The sequence below is a fragment of the Callospermophilus lateralis genome, chromosome 5 (genome assembly GCF_048772815.1).
Source record: "Callospermophilus lateralis isolate mCalLat2 chromosome 5, mCalLat2.hap1, whole genome shotgun sequence".
In the NCBI taxonomy this organism is placed as follows: Eukaryota; Metazoa; Chordata; class Mammalia; order Rodentia; family Sciuridae; genus Callospermophilus; species Callospermophilus lateralis.
In genome coordinates, this window is record NC_135309.1 from 143,254,300 (window position 1) to 143,278,630 (window position 24,331).

Consider the following 24,331-nt stretch of genomic DNA (forward strand, 5'->3'; position numbering starts at 1 on the left):
TAGCAATTTCTTCTTGGTAAAATTCTTATTACCAATATGAATGAAATACGTAAATAATTTACTACCTTTTCCCAAATACTTTCTACACATTTCCAAAATGATACTTTGGCAAACTTTACAACTGGAATAGTAATACTACTTACAACTGGTAGATAAAAAGTTTTTAGATAAGCAGTATATGTGTATTTGGGTTAGTCACTAGTACACTAGAGAATCAAACTTATGTTTGGAACATAATTGAGAGTGCCTTCAAATATACATTTCAATTTACATTAAAAATTTCAAGGCTTAATTCTAAGGAACATGTTCACATACCATTCATCACATTTAAGTGATTTGACCCTAGTGAACATCAATATAACTCTTAACTCCCAAGGTACTACTGGCTTAATTCTTCAAATGTCAATAGCTTTAGTACAGCAATTCAAACAACTACCACTCATGTTTCTGCTAAACTTTCTCCTGCCTTCAACCATATTCAAAACAAATATACACTTTGAAAGAATCTTATGAGCCTTATTATCAATCACTAAATTAGTAATTAATCACTTAACAATGATCACTAAAAAATACAAAGGTTATTTCTGAGAAAGCCAAATCTCAGAAGACCATAATCATTCTGTAACATTTATCTGTTACCTATGAAATGTGATCCACACAGATGAAGATAACATTTCACAGAGAAAAAACTAATATTTAAGACCTAAATGACTTTAAAAGTCATACAATATCAGAACTTAAGATGAAACCAAGATCTTCTGACTCTTAGGTAATTCAATGCTCTTAAATATGTATAAGCCTAGCCTGGTAATTAATTAACTAGGAAGTTCATTATAGACAATTACACGCCAAAATCAACAGAGAAGGCAGCAAGCAAAACAATAGCAGTCATTACAATTCAAAATATTTTAATACTACTTTGAAGAGACTCATAAAATAGTAAAATCAGAAAGGACACCCTACAGAAATCTGGGCCAGAGATGGATTAAAAAAACAAAACAAAAACCTCACCCATACCAATAATAGTAAAGGCAGAGCTGGAAGCCAATTTTACTTTCTAGTAATCCAGGGCTCTATTCACATTCTCAGGTCCTTCAAAAATAATTAAAGGAGCTACCAACTTTTCAGACTTCAAAAAGCTTTGTTTTAAAAGTTCTTAATTGAATTTATATGAGAAATTCATTTTTTACAGTAAAAAATATGCAGGCTTCTTTACATACAGAACACTTGCTGATTTGCAACATCACATATACCGTATTTAACGTTATCAGTGGCTGATAACAGAACTAACAGTCATTAAAATGAGAGATGTTTATATATGGATACACTACCAGTGTAACTCTGCATCATGTACAAATACACACTCTATTGTCATGTATTATCTAAAAAGAACAAACTTTTTTAAAAAGAAAAAAAAAAAAAAAGAAATTACCAAATATGGAGCCCATTAATGAAGTCTCCATTAGTTACAAAGGCAATCAGCAATATAAGTGTTCTAGGCATTTCTGATAAAGGTAAGAATGTGGTCGGAATTATTACCACAGCTGCTTCTATATAGTTTATTTCAGCAGGAAGGGAACTATCTGCTAAAGACCACAAATGGAATACATTCCCAGGAGAAAAGGACATGATTATGAACTGCTTCCATTAACTTCTTTATGACTCAAAGGATTTCCAGTAGTTAAAAAGAAGGACATGGCTAGAACCTGCTACTCAATAAATACATAAAACTACTGATTTAGGTGGACTCATTTGTGTGCTACTAAGCTTTGTGATTACTCATTAAAAATATTCTCAATCAGGGCTAGGGTTATGGCTCAGTAGTAGAGGACTTGACTAGCGTGCAAAAGATACTGGGTTCGATCCTCAGCACCACATAAATGAATGAATGAATGAATGTATTTAAGAAAATATCCTGAATCATATATTTTGATGGTTAAAAATGAAATTGTGTAAGTTAATACAACCCACCTGTCTGATAGTAGGTTTCAGCAACAGAAGGTTGAGGCTGGGCAGCAGCAGCTACAGCAGCAGCAGTTGCTGTTGGCTGTTGATAGTACTGCTTACTATCATAAGCTACGGCAGGAGCTGTGGATCTTACATATGAGTATGAGTCCTAAAGAAAATGAAAGGAAATCTTGCTAAAAATTGGCAAGCAAAAAATCCTTACTATATAGAAACACAAAAAAGAAAAACAACATAAATATCAGACCTAGACATAAAGGAATCAACTCAATATAAAGAAATTAATTTTGAACTACATCAAGATCAAAAACACTTCTAGCAGCATGTTTAACTTCTAAAATCAGAACCATCACTGAAATATTTAAAAATAACATTTATTCAAATAAAATTTAATTTCATTTAAAAATTCACATCACAATTCAGGAGATCGAGACAAGAGAATCACCAAGTTCAAAACCAGCCTCAGCAACTTGGCAATGTCCTAAGCAATTCAGAGAGACCCTGTTGCAAAATAAATTTAAAATGGGACTGGGGAGATGACTCAATGGTTAAGTGCACCTGGGTTCAATCCCCGATACCAAAAATTAACCAAAAAGACTTATGGAAATTTTTCCTTAAAGATGGATCCTACAACATTAGAAAAAATGACCCATGAAGCTAAGGATGTAGCTCTGTGGTACAGAGCACACCAAACTATTTGTGTTATTAAGCTTTGCGTTTTCTCTTCCATTTTTTTTTTTCTTTCTTTCTTTCTGAAAGATCAAGGTGAGCTGAGTGAATTCTGGCACTGTCTAAAGTAAGGAGGGGTGGAAAGGCTGAAGAAGTAGGCATGGCCCAGAAAATGATGGGTTTCAAAGACCCTATTAGAAACAACAAAGTTAGGTTGGGGCTGTGGCTCAGCAGTAGAGCACTTGCCTAGCATGTGTGAGGCACTGGGTTTGATTCTCAGCACTGCATATAAGTAAATAAAGGTTCACCAACAACTAAAAAAATAAAATCAATAGCAAGTACTAGTAATGTTGATTTCATTTTTTTCCACAAATAATAGAAATCTGGGGCAAGTCCAGTAGGATCAAAGTTTAAAATCAAACAAACAGCCAGGCACAGTGCGCATTCACGCTTGTAATCCCAGCAGCTTGGGTTCAAAGCCAGCCTCAGCAATTCAGCGAGGCCCTAAGCAACTTAGCAAGATTCTGTCTCTAAATGAAAAAAAAAAAAAAAAAAAAACTCAGTGGTTGAGCACCTCTGGGGGTTCAATCCCTGGCACCAAAATAAACAAACAAATAAATAAATCCAAACAAAACAAAAAGAAACTGGGTTAAAGAAATCAGAACTAAATTTAATTAAGCTAATGGTAATCAAGTAATGTCTTCAAACAAAATACTATATAAAGGTGATTTAGAACTTCAAAAAGAATGAACAAGTACCTAGATGAATAAGAGCATGAACAATTTTTTGTTATTTACTAAAAAAGAAAATCTTGACAACATAAATGTACAGGCCACGGGATTTCCATCTTTGGTAAGTGCCTAGAAGAAAATATGTAATATATTTGTCCAATATAGCTTAGGCCCATGAGTAAAAAAAAAAAAAAATCTTTTTGAGTTGTAGATGGACAGAATGCCCTTGCTTATTTTATGTGGTACTGAGAATCAAACCCAATGCCTCATACATGCTAGGCAAGCATTCTGCTCTGCCACTGAGCTATAGTCCCAGTCCCTATCATTCTTAAAAGAGCGAGCCACACCTATGTTTCAGATGGATAAATAACATTCTAGTACAATCAAGAACATCTTTCCTATGCCTTCTTTTTTTTTAATCAAAAACTTGGGTACAAAATATTTAACCTAGAATTCATGTGTAACTTTTAAAAAGCTAAAGCAAAAAAAAAAAAAAAAAAAGAGTGTGTGTGTGTATACATACACACACACACACACACACACACACACACACACACGTATAATAAACGGGGTAAGGGAGAATTACTAAAATTCATTTCAAGAAAATTTAATGCTTATTGTCTCCCCCCAAATATCCAAATACCTAGAAAATCCATTCACTTTTCTCGTTACCTATATATTTTGGAAGACTCAAGTTTGAGAAGTACTGACTTGGGCATTATATTATATACTGAGAGCCCACTGAACTTTCACATTAAGATGATTGAAACTAGTAGTTTTCTTACCTGATAGTTCTGTGTAGTAGCTGTGTAGTAGACTCAAGTTTGAGAAGTACTGACTTGGGCATTATATTATATACTGAGAGCCCACTGAACTTTCACATTAAGATGATTGAAACTAGTAGTTTTCTTACCTGATAGTTCTGTGTAGTAGCTGGGGGTGGTGGTGGCGGTGCTTCTTGTTGCCTCTGGGTGTAACCATAGTCAGTTGCTGTGTGTGCAGTAGGGTATCCTCCATAAGCAGCAGCTGTTGCGGCAGCTGCAACAGCTACTGGTGCGGGCCTGGCAACTGCAACTGTGGCGGCTGCTGGTGCATAGGCAGCAGTAACTGTGTGAGCAGCTACTGGAGCCTGATGGACAGTGTAGCTAGCAACTGTAGTTGGATGAGAATAGGCTACACCGGAAGCTGGCTGCTGGCTATATTGTGAAGTAGAAGAATAAATATAACAAAATTTAATTTTAAAATCAAGGAGTAAGTCAACTTAAAATTATTCATCAACTTAAATTAAAATCACATTTGCAAGTAATTTAGTCACAGACTACAAAAGGCCAAGTATTTGAACTCAATAAACCTCCTACTTAACACCATATTTGTTTCTGTTCTGTAATTTCTATTCCTGAATCCCAATACATTATATATTCACACATATTATGTTTCAGAGCATGGATGCAAAGTAAGGACAGCAAACTGGGATAGGATCATTAGGAAGAAAAAGAAAACTGACCAAATTAGGAATTTAAAGAATTATTTGTTGTATGTGAAGTTCTTTATTGTATTCTAGTTTTTATAATCTGAACAACAAAATCTTGGCACTCTACCACTGAACTCTACCCACAGTCCTGTAGATATTTTTGATGAACAAACTTCAGAGGATATGTGCTACTAGCATTTAACTTAGTGGGCAGAAGAGGCCAGGGATTCTGTTAAGACATCTTAAAATACACCACCAAAACAAATACCTAATTTATGTCAACAGTCCTCTGGCTGAGTAATTATGTCTTAGGGTAGAAAACTTCCATTGGAATACGAACTTAGATAAACATTCCATCTTAGAGGCAGCATTTCATTATATTAATTTTTCTTAAAAATGTTATAGAAGGAGATCCAAATCAGATGATTTGCAATCATTACCTCAAAAGAGGCAAAAATATTTTCCTTAACACTAATCAAATAATTTCCCACCATTATTTTAACTTTTAAATTGAGACCCTATGTCACTTAAAACCGAAGGCCTATAGATTTGTTGCTTAACATTCTCACGATTCCACTTGTCAAAGCTGAATAATTAAGGTAGAAATGAGGGCCCCAATGGCTATTAAGTGGGCAAAGGTAAGCTGACCACAAGTTTTAATGAGCTGACAGTTAAGAATAGCTAAGTGGGTAGTGGGGACCCAGACATAAGCTGAAGCTGCACTAATACAGTATCTGAATTCATGGGATATAGTACAGGGTATTCTGCATGGGTGTCCATGGTACCATACAGTTTAGAATAAAAATTTGGGGGCATTATATTTTAACTGTATTATGGAAAACACTGAAAACCCGGATGTGTTAAGGGGGAATCAAGATAAATCTTACAGATATGGGTTTTATTTCATGTAAAACAGAAGGACCTGAGGAAATTCAGTCTAGAAAAGGTAATAGCTGCCTTCTAAAAGAAGACACTTACTCCATGTTGCTCCAGAAAACAGAACTAGAACCAACAGATGGAAGTTACAGGGTGGCAGATTTCAGTCCAATATGAAAAAGAAAACAAAAAACAAAACAAACAAACAAACAAAACTTAGAATAGGGTCCAAAGAACAGAATCCAAAGAAATGCCAATAGTTTCTATTTGGATGAGATTTCCATATTTTGATATAAAACTAACCAACATTTTCTACATAAATGCCAAGTTATAAGACAGGAAAAGGGAATTTTATATTTTAATAGTGGGAAGTGGTTGGGAATTGACATTTTCTGTGGGCAATTCTACATTCTTAAGAAAAACTGTCAAATAAGTTATACATCATCAAAATTCCCAGACCTGAGAAAAAGAATTATAGTTAAATATAAATACACTAGGTCTGTGAAACCTATATTAATCATTTACTAATAGGGTAATATTTCACACATCCAAACTATATTGGATAGAAAGGACTTTGGTTATATAAAAATTCAAATAGTTTTGGATTCTTATACAGTTGTCCCTCAGTATCTATATGAGATTGGTTCTATGACTTCCCATGGATGACAAAAACCAAAGATACTCAAAAGTCCTTATATAAACTGCTCCAATATTTGCATACAACCTATATTCATTCTCTTGTAAACTGTAGATCATCTCCAGATTAACTGTAACACTTAGTATTACATAAATATTTGTTATGTTGTATTTTTTAGGAAATAAAGATAAGAACTTCACCATGTTTAATATAGATGTTATTTTCCTTTGAATTTTTCCATTCACAAAGTAGAACACACAGGTATAGATGGCTAACTATACTGTTTCCATTCATCCCACCATTTCTTATCCAGTATTTGTCCACATTTCTTGGTCCCCAAAGTTTGTCCTATATGACAAAAAGCAAGTGGGAATATAGTAGAATGTCAAGTCAGCTGGCAGGCAAGTGATTTATATTCCCTCTGATTATAATTCTAAAAGTACATGTGACACAGGAATATGACTATGCTCTTATTTATTCCTTCTGCCCCAGTATAAAAAGTATTCTCCATCACTTTTCCAAGTGTCTCAGTTTGAACAATAAATTAACGTCACCCTTCCTAGGAAGCTTACAGAAAACATGCCAGTTCAATTAGCAATTACTGCACACACACACACACACACACACACACACACACACACACATATATATATTTATATCATAGGCTGTCTAATCCAACTCTGCCCTGTAGAGCCAGATACGTACTCATCTGAACTGGAATGATAATATCTGCCAAAAGCATTAGGAAGAATGATAATGCAGTTTTAATTCCTAGTGCACCAAGCTCTAGGGCAGCTGAATGCTGTTCAAAATAAGGTTAGAGAACCCAAAGAGTGTGTTATTTTAAATCCATCTGAGAAATTCTTTCAATTACAAACATTTTTAGAAAAATTACCTTTAACATGATATAGATGATAAGATTCAACTAATTAATTGCACTGATTCAATTAACTATCTAATGGATAAGTAAATTTATTAAAAAAAAAAAAAATTCAGACCAAGGACTGGGGGATGTAGCTCAGTGGTAGAGCACTTTTCTACATGAGGGAGGCCCTGGTTCATCCCTAACACTGAGGATTGAAGGTGCATTATAAAGAAAAGAAAATTCAGGTCAAATCAAGTTCAAATTAGTTTATGCAAACTTTATCATAGTAAGAGACAGTAAAAATCAAAGGTTTTTACTTAGTTTGAAGCATTAAAATAAAAGGTATTAAATTTTCTCACTACACAAAACATAAAATGTACCTGTCTTTAAATTATTTCTTGAGTAAACCAGGACATGAAGTAAACAAAAATTCAAGTATTGGGTCATAAAAATATTTGTGAAATATGAAACTTCTGTTTACTAAGCATCCTGTACAGCAGAAACTCCTATTTGGATAATAATCTCCCTGTGAAGAAAGTCTAATTATCTTGTCTGTTTTAAACTGGAAAAGCTAATTAATCAACCAGGAAACAAACACAAGAATAACGTGTAAGAAAGGTAAAGGAATATTTCAAGAGTCAGACATAAATAGTTACTTCTCTTGGTAAAAAAGAAAATAATAGAAAAGACAGTATTTAGAGAATTATTAAGCAGTAAAAACATTCTTTATATTCTTGGATTTGCCTTGGAAGTTAATGACCAGATTCCTACCCGCTTGTCAAAAAGTGAGCTAGAGGCCTAGAACTTCCAGGCAGCCTACTGCTTTTTCTTTAAATAAATAAATTAATTAACAACCAAAATCACCAGACATTTAAAGAAAGCCTATTTTAACTACAAAACCTCGTGGGAAATAAATATCTCAAGGTAACAGATGAGAATTTTCAAAAACTAATTTGTATCTATAAAACAAGAACTTAGCACTACTTAGAACATGAAGTTGAGCGATACAGTCAAGTTAAAGATATGAAAAATATAAAAGAAAAAGGATACATTTACAAGGTCTAATATCCAAGTAGAAGGAATTAGAGAGAAAAGGAAAAAAAAAGTAGATGAAAGAAATTCCCTAAACAACTGAGCGAGACCCTGTCTCAAAATTAAATATGAAAGAGCTAGGGATATGGCTTAGTGGTTAAGTGCCCCTGGGTTCAATCCCTGGTATCAAAGGGAAAAAAAAGAAAGAGATTTTTAAAATCCCCCACTTCTGCAGGAAAACACATTTTCAAATTCAAAGGTGGGCCTACACAATGCAAGCAAAACAGAATAAAAGAACCAAACTTGGAGACATACTATTTTTTACAACATTGCAACACCAAAAAACATCTTTCAATTTGCCAAAGAAGGACAGAAAAAAAAAACAAAAACAAACAAACAACCTAGCCACCTACAGTGAAATGAAAATTAACTTCTTATAGATAGATATACTAGTGGCTAGTAGACAGTAGGGAAACGTCTGTTCCAAACTCAAGGAAAAATTATTATTAATGTAGACTCCTGCACTCAGTCCAATTACCCAGCATAATGATATTTTTAGACATGCAGGGAGTGAAATTTATCTCCTGTAAGCCTTTTCTTAGGAAGCTCCACGAAGATACTCTCCAGGCTAAACAAAAAGCATACCAAGAAATCATGGGGTCATGCCAACAGTGGAGAAAGATGAAAGCATAGGTCAGCAGCTACACAGCGGGCCCAGTCATTTATGGTTTAAAAACTGGAATCAGCAGAACAGAAATCTCGGAGAAAACGATATCCAGAAGACAGAGGATTGTTCACAGTAGATAAGAGACAAGGAGGCTAGAAATCTCAAAATATAATCAAGACAGTGACAGCAGGTTAAAAAAAAAAAGCAATGAAAGACTTCAGGAAATATGAAAACTACTCAGGAAAGGCATGATCACAGTAGAAGAGTTCACAATTGGGCAATTAGTACAGTATGTAAAAGGAAAAATCCATTTGAACTTCAGCCTTCAAAGATTTTGTTAAGTGGTACAAGATTGTAAAAATGAACATACTGGAAAATGTAATCCTAGAATGAATGGTATCTGGATCCTCAGTGAACACTATTTACACATTCATAATGGAAGAGTTTTTGCTTTAAAGTTTTGGCACCAACCTAAATTACAGAAGATAAACTGATTGCAGAATATAATATAAATGTTATCATAAGTAAAACTATAACATGAGATGAGGTGAATAGAAGAAAATCACAAGCATTTAAAATTCTTAGAGAATACTGAATCTTTGATGGGCTAGAAATGGAATGTATTATCTGAAGAAATAGAAAGAGTCTACGGCTGAATTTTGGAAGAAGAAAAATGAGAAGCAAGAGAAGATAAGCACTAAATTTTAAACAATGATTACAGGAAATACAAAGATAACTGCATTCTGCTGATAAATTAAGAAATAACAAAAGAGGCACATTATTTAGTGATATGGAGATTAACACCAAAAGAAAACTAGACTTCATTAAGGACAAAGGTCTCTGGGAAGGGTAAATTTTTAGTTTCTACACAACAGTGGCTCTAAAAATGTGATCCACGGATTCCTAAGACCTTTACAAAAGGGTTCATGAGGTTCTTCCCTTTTTTATTAAACATGAGACCAGACTGCCTTCATATATTTTAATCCAAACAATTTACTGCAACAGGCAAAATGCAGAAACAGATTTAAGAATCCAATAGCTTCGACTGAGAATTAAAAATTTTTTAAAAAATGTAAAACAAGTCTTTCTGATCTATTTTTTGGAATTTCATTATTTTTCATAAAGATATTTTTGGTTGGCATGTTATTTCTCTTATATTGAATATTTTAGTTTTAATTTCTAATGTAGTAAATATCAACACAGCCCAAAAAAACCAAAAGCCCTTTGGGATCCTCAATAATTGCAAGGGTCTGAGGGAATCCTAATACCAAAAAGAACTATTTTTATGACACAATCCATTAACTTTGAGTTTGTAATGATTATTCAGCATTCATTTTCCTGCTATTTATTACCCCTTAAACCAAAAAGATTCTTTTTATTATGCAACAGAAAAAGAAATTGCCTAGTTTATTAATAACAACTACTTACAGTGACAGTGAAGTATGACTTATAATCAATGGGAACCTAACAGAAAATTACTTAACCTAAACTCAAGAAGCATATAACAAGTAGGACAGAAGCCTGAAGAGTATGGCCCCAGTGTATGTACTCTTAGCTACCATGTTGACTCTATAAACTTGTGTTCTTAAAGAGTCTACAACATGGAGACAAATTCAACATTTAACAAAAATCAATTAATGTAATTAATACACAGAAACAGAGTGAAAGCCAAAATCCATGCAATCATATCAAATGATGTAGAAAATGCATGTATTATAAAAAGCACTCGACAAACTAGAAACTGAAGAAATGACTTCAACATAATAAAACTAGTTATGAAAAGCCTACTACTAACATCATAATTAATAAGAGTAAGACTCAAAGCATTTTCTTGAAGATCAAGAAAAAGATTTCTATTTAACATGGAACTGGAAATCATAGCCAGAGTAATTATGTACGAAAAGGAAAGAAAATGTGTCCAATTAAGAAAGAAAATAAAACTATCTTTGTTCACAAATGACATGAAATTGCATGTAGAAATCCCACAATATACCACAAAAATAAACAGTCAGACTACGCAAATTCACCAAAAAGTTGTAGAATATAAAGTTAATACACAAACATTGGTACATTCTATATAATAATCCAAAAAGAAAATTAGGAAAACAATTCTATGTACAACAGAATCAAAATGAATAAAAATATTTAAGAATAAACTTAGTCAAGAAGATGGAAGACTTGTATAATTAAAACCATAAAACACTGCCAGAACATTTAAAGATACAAAGTGGAAAAACACCCCAAGTTTGTGGGTTGGAACACTTAGTATTAGGATGTCAATACTCAGTGAGCCACAGATGCAATGCAATATATATCAAAATCCCAATGACTTTAAATTGCAGAAATTTAAAAATCAATTCTAAAATTTGTATGAAACTGCAAGGGAACCCACATAGCCAAACAACCTTAAAAAAGGACAAAGCTGGAGGTCTCATACTTCCCAATTTCAACCTAAAGTAACCAACCAACCAAACAAACAAACAAACAAACAAAAAAAACCTATGGTCATCAAAACACTGTGGTACTAACATAAAGACAACATATTGATCAATGGAAAAGAATAAAGGGCCCACAAACAAACTCTTTGCATACAGTCAACTCTTTCTTGACAAGCATGCCAAGACCATTCAATGGGGGAAGGGACAGTCTTCTCAACAAATAGGGCTGGGAAAACTGGACATTTACAGGCCAACAAATAAAAGATGGCTCCTTACTGAATACCATATACAAAAAATAACTCAAAATGGATGAAAGGGTCTGTGGGTGTAGATCAGCAGCACAGTACATGTTTAGCATGTATGAGGCCCTGGGTTCAATGCCCAGCACTCCGCCATACACACAAATCAAAGACCCAAATAAAAGTACTTAAACTATTAAACTAAAATTCTTAATAGAAAACAGAAGGGAAAAGTTTAATCACAGTAGATTTGGCAATGACAGACAACTGGAACTATATCACACTTAAAAACTTCTATGAATTAAAGGGTATAACCATCACAGTGAAAAGACATACCAAGCAGAAGAAAATATTTGTAAATTAGCTGGGTGTGGTGACACACTCTAATCCAGGCACTCAAGAGGCTGAGGCACAAGCATTGTAAGTTTGAGGGCAGCCTGGCAACTCAGCAAGCCGTCTCAAAATAAAAAGAGGTGGGGAACATATCTCGGTGGTAAGTGCTTGTCTGGTATGTATAAGACCCTGGACTGGATCCCCAGTATGGAGAGATGGGGCATAAAGAACATATGAAAAGATGCTCAAAATCTTAAATGATTAGAGAAACGCAAATCAAAGTTATAACAAGATATAATTTCATACCCACTAGAATGGCTATTATAAAAACTAAACACATGTTTGAGATAGACAAAAGGAATTAAAACTGTACTGTTGATGTGATTATAAAATGATGCAACTGCTGTAGAAAACAGCATAGAGGTTCCCCAAAAAATTAAAAGTAGGTACCCAGGCACAGTGATACAGGCCTGTAATCCCAGTTACTAAAGAGGCTAAGGCAGGAGAATCCCAAATTCAAGGCCAAGCCTGGACAACTCAGTGAGACCCCGCCTCAAAAATAAAATTTAAAAATTGGCAGTGGTAGAGCATCTGCCTAGCATGTGCAAGGACCTGGATTTAATTCCCAATACCTCAACAACAACAACAAAAAAACATAAAAAGCAAACATCATATGACCCAGCAATTGCATTTTTGCATATATGTCCAAAAAATTAAAAGCACAACATCCAAGAGATATTTTTATGTCTAGCACCATTCACAAGAACCAAGAAGTGAAGCAACTCAAACATCTAACAAATGAGGAATGAAAAAACAAAATGTGATATGCACACACAATGTCATATATTCGGCCTCAAAAAAGGAAAGGAAATTCTGTCACATGAGCACACTATGAATGAACCTTAATAACATTATGCTAAGTGAAATCAGCTAGTTAAAAATAACAAATACTTATATGAGATATCTAGAGTGATAAAATTCACAGAAACAGAAAGTAGGATGGTGGTTACCAGGGACTAGGGAAAGGCAAAAGAAGTTGTGGTTTAATGGGTCTAGTTTCAGATTTTTGAGATGAACAATGTCTGAAGATGTGTTTCACAACAATGTGAACACAATGCTTACTGAACTATATACTTAAAAATACTAAGATGATTAATTTTTTTTGACAAATCTGAATAGTGCACTCCCACATTCTGATTTAATATGGCTAAGACAATTTTTCAAAGTAGAAAAAACAAATGAACATTTAGCATTCAGTTAGGTAAATTTATATAAGATAACTCAAAAATATTAGCAACTATAAGACATCTAAAATGGGGACCAAATACTTTTAAAAATTTATCTGTTAATACAAGTGAGAATATTGGACAGAAAAAAAAGGAAATTCTGTAGCTAAAAATCAAAGGTAATCCTAATAAGTTTTACTCCATGTTTGTAATAATGTCAAAATATATTCTACTGTCATGTATATCTAAAAAGAATAAAAAATAAAAAAACAACAACAAAAAACCACACAAGTATACTAGCTATTCTGATGGCATCTGCTGATTTTTGATCCCTGGAGGTTTAGAACACTGATACTTAAGGTAACAGGTCTTCAAACTGCTGTTTTTCTGCAGGGAAAGAAAATTAAGTACTGAAATTAAGTCAATGTATCACTTCCCAAGAGGAATTTTGCTACCAAAAAAAAAAAAAAAAGAGTTGAATTAAATAGTATGTTTAGTAATGTAGTTGATTTGCATTCTCTACAAATACCTTTTATAGGCTGCTAATAAGAGGTCGCAGAGCAGCACCAGTCTACCACACTTTTGAGTGGTATAAAAGCAGAACTTGCCACCAGATGTTAGTATCATTTCTTAGAACAAACCGGCAGTGCACGAGTAGCAAGAACCCAAATCTATTGCTTAGAGCAGCAACTACTCTTATCCAGAGCTCCAAATCTTCCCACTTCATCCAGTATACTGCTGCATAAACATCATTTTCTGTTATCAGAAACATGAGAGAATTTGGGGGGCTCCCAAATTCTTCCAAAAAAGCTCTCTTCCATCTTTAAGGGAAAACTGTAAGAAAACTTCAGCCTTGGCTCTGTGTAAATAAAAGTTTCCCCTTTAACCACAATGTTCAGGTTCTAGGATTTACATCTGACCAGGATCGAAGCCAAGAAGTTAGTTTAATCTAACTCTACACTGTATTTCAGATTACAAAATATGTTTTTCTCCCTACATGTTGCAGACAATGTTCCAACAAACAAAAAATGAATTAAAAAAAAAATCACAAGCCCCATAAGGCACACAAGCTACTATGTACAAAAGAATTCACAGAATTAAAAAGAAATTTTATTTCTGAAAAGACAACAGGTATTAGAATTACTGGGTACAAAATAGATAAAGGAACAAGAGATGGATCAAAAATAATCAGATACATTTTTTAAAAACCAAGCAGAATTTCCAAAACTAAATGTAGTATATATAAATCACAACCAGAAACTCAGGAAGGCATTACATAACCAACTACACATGGTTAACAAAAAAAACTAGTGAACTGGAAAACATCTGTAAAAACTATCCAGAATAAACAAAGACAGAGATGAAAAACATGAGAGATTGAAAACCTGAGGACAGAATAAAAAGTGTTAATTTACAACTAAGTCATACTACAAATGGAGAAAAACAGGAAAGAAATATCTGAAAAGAAATATTGTCCCCCAATTTTTCCTCACACAAGCTACGCAAGCGCTCTACTGCTGAGCCACAACCTCAGCCCAGCCCCAAATTAATAAAAGATAATCTTCATATTCGAGAGCCCCAATAAACGCCAAGTAGGATTAAATAAAAGGAAATTCATACCAACATACACTCAAGTGAAATGGTCAACATGATAAAAACTCTTAAACAGCTGGAGAAAAAAATTGCCTATAGAAACCAAATGATGACTACTCAAGGATAAGGGCATTTTTAAAGATTGAGATTTTAAAAGGCAACAACAAAAAAACTCAGTTACTCTTATATCAACGCTAAAGGAAATTCAGATTTACTTTAGGAAGAACGAAAATGATCTCATAAAGAATGAATGTTAAGTAAAAAGCGATAAATATGAAGGTAAATTTAAATAATCGTTCACTGTGTACAACAATTATGTCCAACAATAGTTTTAAAAAAATCTAAAACATTGTACAATTGCCTAAACATTTTTACAGGAAATTCTTATAACTAAGTGAAAATAGAAGTGCTTAAAAAAGAGTAAAAGCTAATGGATACCATAAGTTAACTAAAAGTGCTCCAAAACTCTGTACTCAAGAATAACACACACTTTGTCATTTCTCAAATATATTAAAATCACTTCAGGGAATGATACAACTATTCACAGAAATGAAAAAACTGAAAGTAGCCATTGACCAATTCTGTTTTTATACTTTTTTTTTTTAACAAACTTAATAGAAGATTTTCAGATATGTTTGGATTTCATACTGTGGGAAAGGGATCAGACACTGACACCTCTAAAAGAAAAACAATCAGACACTCCAACAATAATTTAAGTAGAAGAGTGTTATGATTAAATTTACATTTTATAAAGAGCATTATGCTCATGGTTAAAAAAAAAAGATTGGGTGGGCAAGGTTGGGGTTAGTCAGAGAAGCTATAAAGCCATTTTCATAAATCATAGCAATTCACTGTTATTGTTTAAAGGCGTTTTTTGTTTTTCTTTTAACTAAAAAAGTATTATGTCTGGGCTGGGGTTGTGGCTCAGAGGTACAGCGCTTGCCTAACACTCTCGAGACCCTGGGTTTGATCCTTAGCACCAATAAACCCCAAGTAGGATTAAATAAAATAAAGGCATTGTGTTCAACAACAAATAAAAAAGTATTATGTCTTTAACTTCTTTTTGAACATTACTTGACAACATCTCTTCCTTTCTCTGGCTTTGCCTTAAACACAGATGTTTCCCAACTTTATAAACACAGCTTATTCTTTCCCTATTTTTCTTTCATCCATTCAAAACAAATTGGAAACTGTACTTTTCTGATTTTGTTCCAAGTCACAGCTGTAGGGATCATCACCACATGGAAGATGATATTCAGATTTATGCTACCAACCTGTATCCCTTTTTTGAACCCGATTTCCCAACACCTACTGAATAATGGCTGACAATGATGGGAATACAATGTATGCCAGCTACTATGAATGACAATGAATCTTCAAAACAACACAATGGAAGAATGCAGAGGCCTCCAGGTGTTGACAATGTTTTGTTTTATTTAATTTGGGTACAGGTTACACAGGTGTACTCAGTATCTTCTTATATGTGCAGTTTTATTTTTATATATATAAAAATGTTCTTAAGACTTTAAATCTTATGAGGGGCTGTGGTTGTGGCTCAGTGGTATCTCTCCTGCCTTGCACTCATAAGGCCCCGGGGTTGATCCTCAGCACCACATAAAAATAAATAAAAATTAAAAGATATTGTGTCCATCTACAACTAAATTTTTTTTAAAAAAACTTAAATTTTATGAGGTAAAAAAATATTATCTCCAATTTATAGGTAAAGAAACTAAAGTACTACTAAGAGACCATATTGTTCAAAGTTACATGGCAGGTGAAAGAAACCAGATACAGCTTTTAGTCTAACTTCAGAGCCCATCCAATTTCAAGCACATAAGGCAATTTACACATTCCTGTCTTGGCTCAACACAACACTTTTGTCTAAATTGACAATCCCTCCATTTTCAAAATGTAAAACCATGACATCTATCTCAAACTCCATAGCCAGAATCCTCCAATTTCTCATTTCAGAATTTCATAAAAAGTTATCATGGCATAGTTATTTGTACAAATAGCTGTTCCTACCCTCCTGCCCAAGAAATGTAAACTTCTTGAGAGAAGGGACTATGCTTCCCCCTCCCAGCCCCACAAAGTGCTGGAGTTGAGTCCAGGGAACACATGATAGCAAGCAAGAGTTCTACTACTATGCTATGACCCCAGGCCTACAAATATACAGAGTATAAAGAAAACGAAAGCAAAAGGCTAGGGTTTATTTCATCCATTTGATCTTTATAAGTAATGAAGAGTTGAACTGCACATGGCTTTCATGAAATACTAAGAAATGCCATACTCAGAAAAACGTACACTAATATTGTATCCTACAGTGGTGTCAAGGACAATTTACGAACAAGCACAGTAGATGAGTCCTCAGCTTTAATATAGGATAAAGATGTATCTCAGTAATCATAACAATTACTACTCTTCTAGATTAACCTGCTGGCATATTTCTAAAATAATGTGGCTTTTTTTTTTTTTTTAAAGAGAGAGTGAGAGAGGGAGGGAGGGGGAGAAAAAGAGAGAGAGAGAATTTTTAATATTTATTTTTTAGTTATTGGCAGACACATCATCTTTGTCTGTATGTGGTACTGAGGATTGAACCCGGGCCGCACGCATGCCAGGCGAGCGCGCTACTGCTTGAGCCACATCCCCAGTCCAACAATGTGGCTTTTTAAAAAACAAATACCTCTAAGTAGCTATACATTCTAACTAACTGTATATTTAAGCATAGGTCTATCTATGGAATTTGTTGTTTTTTTTTAAATATTTACTTTTTAATTTTAGGTGGACACAATATCTTTATTTTGCATTTTCATGTGGTGCTGAGGATGGAACCCAATGCCTCATGCATGCTAGGTGAGCACTCTATCACTGAGCCACAACCCCAGCCCTGGAATTTGTTTTAATCCAACAATCTATGTCTATCTCCAAGTCAATATTACTTTTTTAAAAATAAAGTTTTGTTATTTGATATTCCAAGTCTTTGCTTATCATTTCTTACCAGATTGTCAGGACTATGTTCTTCACTACAAACAATAAAAGTCCCCCAAGTTAACCCAAAAATCTTGATATTTTTATTGGAATTACATTTTACATAGACTACTAGTAGTCAATAACTTGATGGCACTAATTTTTTTCCTCGAATATAACCTTAATTTCCACAACTTTTATATTCGATTGTATTTTCTTCTTAAGGTGTTTTGCATGTTTCATTTGTTTTATTCCTACTTATGTTTGATGGCTATATCTAAACAGGTCTTACGTGAAACTTAATGGTCTAATAAATTAGTATTAAAATATTGCTGCAACAGGAATGCTACTGTCTTTTGCCTGATCTTAGGTCCAGAGAACTTAAAGTTTTGTTTTTCTTTTTTGCAGAACTGGAGATTAAACCAAAGTCCTCAAGCATGCTAGACAAGTGCTCTACTACTCAAGCTACACACCCCAGCCATTTCTGTATTTTATTTTGAGACAAGGTCTTACCATGTTGTCCAAAGTGGCCTTGAACTTGCATTCCTCCTGCCTCAACTGGGACTATAGGTATGTGCCACTATACCCTACCAATGTGCTGCTTTTATTATTTCTCACTTTTTTTGATCTGATAATTTTAAATCTCATGTTGTCTGCATATAAGAAAAACTTTCTTCCCTCCTGTTACATTTTTAAAAAATTTTATTGTGAGATTATGAAATTCTATGTGTTAAGTATATTCGATATTAACCAAGGAGCTTTTAAAAACCATTATAGTATTGTTATTCGAATATCAACTTCGTAGGAATATTACAACATTGATTGGAATATTTACTGAAAACCAGGTTCTAGGCTAGGAAACTTCATATTTAATTTTCAGCTCAAGGCAAGTTAGGTGAGAAAACAGTGGTAGAGAGGCTAAGTGCCCTGGCCAAGTAACAGAAGAGATAAAGCTGGGATTCAAATCCAAGACCAACTAGCTCCAAAAGTCATGCTCTTTTCACCATATAAATAATAAGGGTGTGTACAAAAGCATACTCAAAAATACACCTTAACATTCTATGTGGGGATATTTGGGCTCAACCTAATCCTTTTTTATTTTTTGCAGTGTTGGGGATTAAACCCTTTGTTTTAAGCATGCTCTTCCACTTAGCTACACTCTAGCACTTTCCAATTACTTTTTTTTGGTACTGGGGATTGAACTCAGGGGCACTCAACCACTGAGCCACATCCCAAGTCCTATTTTGTATTTTATTTAGTGCTGTCTCACTGAGTTTCTAAGAGCCTTGCTAAGTTGCTGAGGCTGGCTTTGAACTTGAGATCCTCCTGTTTCAGTCTCCTGGACAGCTGGGATTAAAGGTGCACACTACCTCGCCTGGCTTCCAACTACTCTAAAGGCTCTAAAAACATATAAGGGAACTATCATTAAATGCAACAGCAACTGCAACTACCTTTTAAGAAAATTAGTTTTCATTATTTCAAATTTATCCAAACAAGATATGTTCTAGGCTCTCTGATTCAACAATGGAAGAGCCAATATACTTAAAAGTTGGAAAAATAATTTTTTCATAAAGCCAGTAAATTTCCACCACCATGGTTGGTTTCAAAAACCTGTTCACCTGGTTTTTTCACCTCCTCAGTTAGTGATTAATCCTTTTAGATCTTACTAGTACTACTTTTATTCTTTCTTTCAAGACATAATATTTTTAACTCTATATTGGAAAGTGTAAAAGAAAAAAGAAAAAAGTAAACTCATTGGCTAACCAACCTACCCAAGCTAAATGTTAGCCAACCAAAGTTATTTTAGTGATATTTAGACACTTATCATTTAGGAACACACACCTCAAAAGACATCTCAAAATCATTAGATAAGATTCCTTCGTTGGACTAGCAAATCCTTAATTTAAATGTCCAACAACAAATTGTTTAACATTTGCAAAAATTAAGAATATGGGAGTACTCTGCATGTTTATGTAACATTTAAAGTCTCTGGATTCAATAAATACTAGATAAAACATAGTAAAAAAAAAAAATGTTAAAGGTAGAATAGCATTCAGACATCAATGACACACCAAGAGTATATAAAGGACAAAGAAAACTAATTTAAGTACAAGGCAAAGATGTAGGTTATTGCTTTGCATAGGCCCCAAGTCAACAGGGTCAATTGACCAAGGACTGAAATCTCTGAAATCATGAGCCAAAATAAACCAGGCTGATCTTAGTTCTCTCAGTCATATATAGTAGGCTGAGCAAAAACAGAAATACAATGAGTACTATGTAAAATCATCTTGCCATTGATTAAAAGTTTATAATAGTTAAAAAAAAAAAAAAGATTTAGGTTACCTAGGTAACAGACAAGTGTCTTGACTTAATAGGAGAATAACAAGGAATGTCCAAGGTTTTTCTAAAAGATTAGATGCAACAAAACTGGCTGTTTAAAACTCTCAAGTAAATGGTTACATCCTATTAATTATAGAATGGATAAAATTCATAACATACATTTGTATATACCCCAATCCCCTTGAAAAATTCAAGTACTACGAGAAATTCTGTAGCCCTGTCAAAGGAATGGGGAAAGGATTTTTGATCCTAAAGTATTACAAAGTTTTCTTCCCATTGAGAATTATTTTCCTTCACATTCTTTGTTCAAACAGTTCTTTTCTCAAGAATTTGTTATAAAATTAGTCCTGTATCTCTAAAAGTGTATCTTTTCTAACAGACAACTGCTACATTAAAGTAGGTTATCCACCCAAGTTCCCTTTCTGCCAGAAAACCATCCATGTTCTCACCATGCCTGAGATTTTCTGTCCTGTACACTCACAAATTAATGTCCTATAAAAACATACAAATAAACATACAAATATATGTGTGTGTGTGTGTGTATCTGTGTGTTGTGTGTATAAAAATTTCCCATGAGAGATTAAAAGCTGTGAAAGGTAAGAAAATAAAAAGATTCCATTTGCAAAGATGGCTTAGTGGGTTTATTTACATGCCTTTACGAACAACATAAAACAGGAAAAAAAAAAAACAGTGAATGATGGGAGGTAACATAAAGATTAAGTAAATGCTTACCACAAAAATGTTCAATACTCATTACCAAAAATAAAACCTAAAAGTTATTACAATAAATTTAAAGATCTCCTTATAACATCTTAACTTGATCTTCAGCATGCCACTGTGAATATCTACTATTAAGCTGGAGATGTAGTTCAGTGGTAAAGCATTTGTCTAGCATGCATAAGGCCCTGGCATTACCCAAAACAAAAAATAATCCTTAGACCTAAAATAAATTCAATCAAATACTTTGCACAACTTTAACCAAGAAAACTAAGAATTGGAATTAAAATTTAGAACATTTACTCCATAAGTACTTAAAATTCCTGGGTTTCAGATCTTTCAAATTAAGAAAACAAAAACAAAATTAGCAAACTAAGCTGTGTTCTTTCACTCTGAAAGTTCAACTGTTTCCAGCCAGAAGAAAAATCAGCAACATAACTGCTTTTTTTTTTGCATATGCCTTTGCTATTCATGTTATTTATTCATCTTCCTTGGCCAAAGTATTAGCATCCTTGGATCTGATTTCTTCTATATAAATGCAAGAAATTTTCATGAACAATATGTACAAGGACAAAAAAGCTTTAATAATTAATTTTGGTAACATGCATTCAAAGACTAGTATTTTCTCATTAAGACATACACAGATCAATTCAGTAATTTGGATTGTTATTACAGTTTACTGAAATGGATTCAAAATATTCGGTACAAAATTTTGTAAGAGTATTCTATTCTGGGATAACACACATGTAAATATCTTTAAAATTAAGTCTCTTTAAATTGATATTTCTTCTTTGTTTCTATCTGTAGTTATGTATTTATAAAAAATATTTCAGAACTGCAACAATATTAGGTACAGAAATTCTGTAGTAAGTTTCACATACTGGGATAAAACATAAATGTAAGTATTTTACACAAAAAATCAAGTATCTTTAAATTCATACTACCTCCCTTTACTTCTATGTCTGCATTTAGAAAAAAAGAATTCTAAACTGCAACAAAAAAACCCATCACTATTTAGTGAGCAGCTAATGATTTAACAAATCTATCACTCAGTCAATACTAAGAAAACAGAAAAATACTATATAAAACAGCCCTTTCTAGAACACATGGTACTTGCTAGCAGTAGATAAATGGCACAGATGCCAATTAGCTATCTCGTTTCCCAGAAAAATAAAATGGCTTTTTTTCTCTTCAGAAAAATTACTAACTCTAAAAGGGTTTATTATTGAAACTTTGTATAGTTTTTACAACTTGTAAGCAAAGGATTTAATAATAATTAAATAATTAATAACCAAATTCTGCTGTAACAATGTCCTCTCAGTTCTTTTTTGCAATACAGACCTCAAGATAAGACAGCTGTAAAATGGCACATATGATGATGCATTCAACAATTAGTAAAATACAAATTTTGTCAATATAACATACCCTTATACATTTTAAAATCAATGGGGTCTTAAACACTGCATCTTATTTTAATTGGCAGATTTTTTTCCCAGGAGCATATATAATAATGGTGTCTCTTGCAATAAATGGCATCCTAAGACTCCATGATATAGGGCAACTTTCTCAGAATTCGAAGTTTCAACCCCAAAACACAGTTGACCCAGTACTAACTTTTACAGATGGAGAAAATGAAAACCCAAATGTATGCTGTCCCCAGCATCATAAAATCAAGAGCAAGAGAGACTGTCATTGAAATGGTATGACTCTACTGATGCCCTTTTCCATTATACAACCTGTGCCCTGAAGTAAATTGGGGTGGGGAAGGAATCTATCTGGGTTTAACTAATACCCCGACTACATCTGGACATCTATACATTATAAAGCTTACTACTACTCAGGAGCCATGTGCTCTTATGGTCTAAATCAAGAGACTGTGTCAGAATGACTCAAGTGTAATAAAAACAAAACATTCATCCAGTTTTGTGTTTTTATCTTTGCAAAGCTTTATAATGAACTACAGATAATTCGGAATTGACAGCTTCCCTTAAGGTAGAGATTTTAGCCAGTGCATTGCAATGACTCAGTATAATCTCAATTGCGTTTCCTTTTCCCCAAAGGAGAAAGACCCCCAAGGTGAATTACTGGCCCACCTGAAGCCTAAACTCAGTAGCTAAAACAAGGCTGTGCACTCATTTATCAGCACCAGAAACTTGCACATCTTTTCCAGTGAACTACACAATTCACAGGTGGTTGGCATATTAACATTTCTCTTTGCGTGGAAAACTGAGGGGAAAAGATGAAAGCAGTGACGCCGGCAGTGGGTTTGCAGGACTGGGGGCGCAGGGTGAGGGGAGGCAGGGGAAACAGGACGGAGGAGAAGGTGCCTAGACAACGACATATATCTGGGCTCAGGGGGCTGAAGCACAAGGGGAAGACCAAGAGAGGCGTCGGAGAAAAGGCCGACAGGCCTGCGACTCAACACTCCTCTAGAGGTCCTTTCCATCCCCTCTCCATCTCCCGAGGAGAGAACGATAAGAGTGGGGGCTGGAGAGGCGGAGGCGGGGACTGGGGGCCTGCCGGACGGCGGTGGCGGGCGGCTCGGCTCCGCTCCAAGGCCGCAGGAGGCCATTTTAACTCCGGGGCCGCCGAAGGCCCCAGCGGCCCTCCACGTCCCCAAACCTCGGCTGTCTCTCCCTCCCCGCCCCCACCGGGGGCGGCTCCCCGCCGCGGTCCGGGCCGGACGGGCCGGGGCGGGGCGGGCCTGGAGAGCCGCGGGGCCCTGCTGGGCCTGCCGCAGGCCCGGGCTCGGGGCTGCCGGGTGGGGGCTGGCGCGGGAGCGGCCGCGGGGGCGTCGCGTCGGCGGGATCCGGGCCCAGGGGCGAGGAGGGGGAGAGAAGGAAGGGAGTGGGGAGCCGTTACCTATACTGGGCCGCAGCCGCCGCCGCCGCCGCCCCGCTGTGGGTGAATCCAAAGTAGTTGCCGGTCGCCATTTTGGCATCTTCCCCCAGCCGGCTGGGCACTGCGGCGGGCACGGAGAGTCGGGTCCCATGGCGGGAGGAAAGAAGCGGAGGGACCGGGACGCCGAGGGAGGGAAGGGGAGAGAGAGAGGCGCCGTGAGAAGCCGCCCTGGCCGGCCCGGCCGCGGCCGCGCTGCCGTCCGCCTCCCGCCCCGCACTCCCTCACTCCCTCGCACGCCCCGGTGGCGGCCGCCGCCTCCTCCCCGAAGCCAGCCCCAACCTCCGCGCCTCCCCGCTGCCCCAGGCCAGAGAAGGGACAGGGCAGAGGCCTCGCGGGCCACATTAGACTCACCATAGGTGAAAGAAACTACAGGGCATATGGGAATCATGGGCTCGGGCTGCTGCTGCTGAACTCTGAACTCTCACCCGCTGCCTCCCTCCTCTGCCCCACTCCTCCTCAGCGGAGAACAGACCGCCGCCTCCGGCCGCACTGCGCAGGCGCACTCGCGTTCGGCATCCTGGGAGCTGTAGTCCCCGCCGCCCTCGCAGCCCCCGCGGGCACAAGCCAGGCCTTGGCTTGGGGGAACCTCGCGCGACCGTGAGCCTGGGCCTCTCCCAGGTGGTAGAGACCGCGAGGTGCGGCCCGGCCGCACGAGTGCAAGAAA

General features: G+C 35.7%; 1 protein-coding gene across 4 annotated transcripts in view; it reads right to left on the reverse strand.

The window, feature by feature from the left end:
* The window catches only part of Zfr (zinc finger RNA binding protein), a 75,355-nt gene extending 51,227 nt beyond the window's left edge, over positions 1–24,128 (reverse strand). For 2 of the 4 annotated variants that reach the window (XM_076857345.1, XM_076857348.1), the window contains exons 1-5: positions 24,019–24,128; positions 23,629–23,728; positions 5,815–5,838; positions 4,279–4,561; positions 1,972–2,116 (exon numbers count right to left, since the gene is read on the reverse strand). In XM_076857345.1, the coding sequence (XP_076713460.1) occupies positions 1,972–2,116; positions 4,279–4,561; positions 5,815–5,838; positions 23,629–23,728; positions 24,019–24,055 (589 nt within the window). In that variant the 5' untranslated portion in view covers positions 24,056–24,128. The remainder of the gene's footprint in view (positions 1–1,971; positions 2,117–4,278; positions 4,562–5,814; positions 5,839–23,628; positions 23,729–24,018) is intronic. The other 2 variants (XM_076857346.1, XM_076857347.1) reach the window with 2 other exon arrangements.
* Between the last annotated feature and the right edge of the window lie 203 nt (positions 24,129–24,331).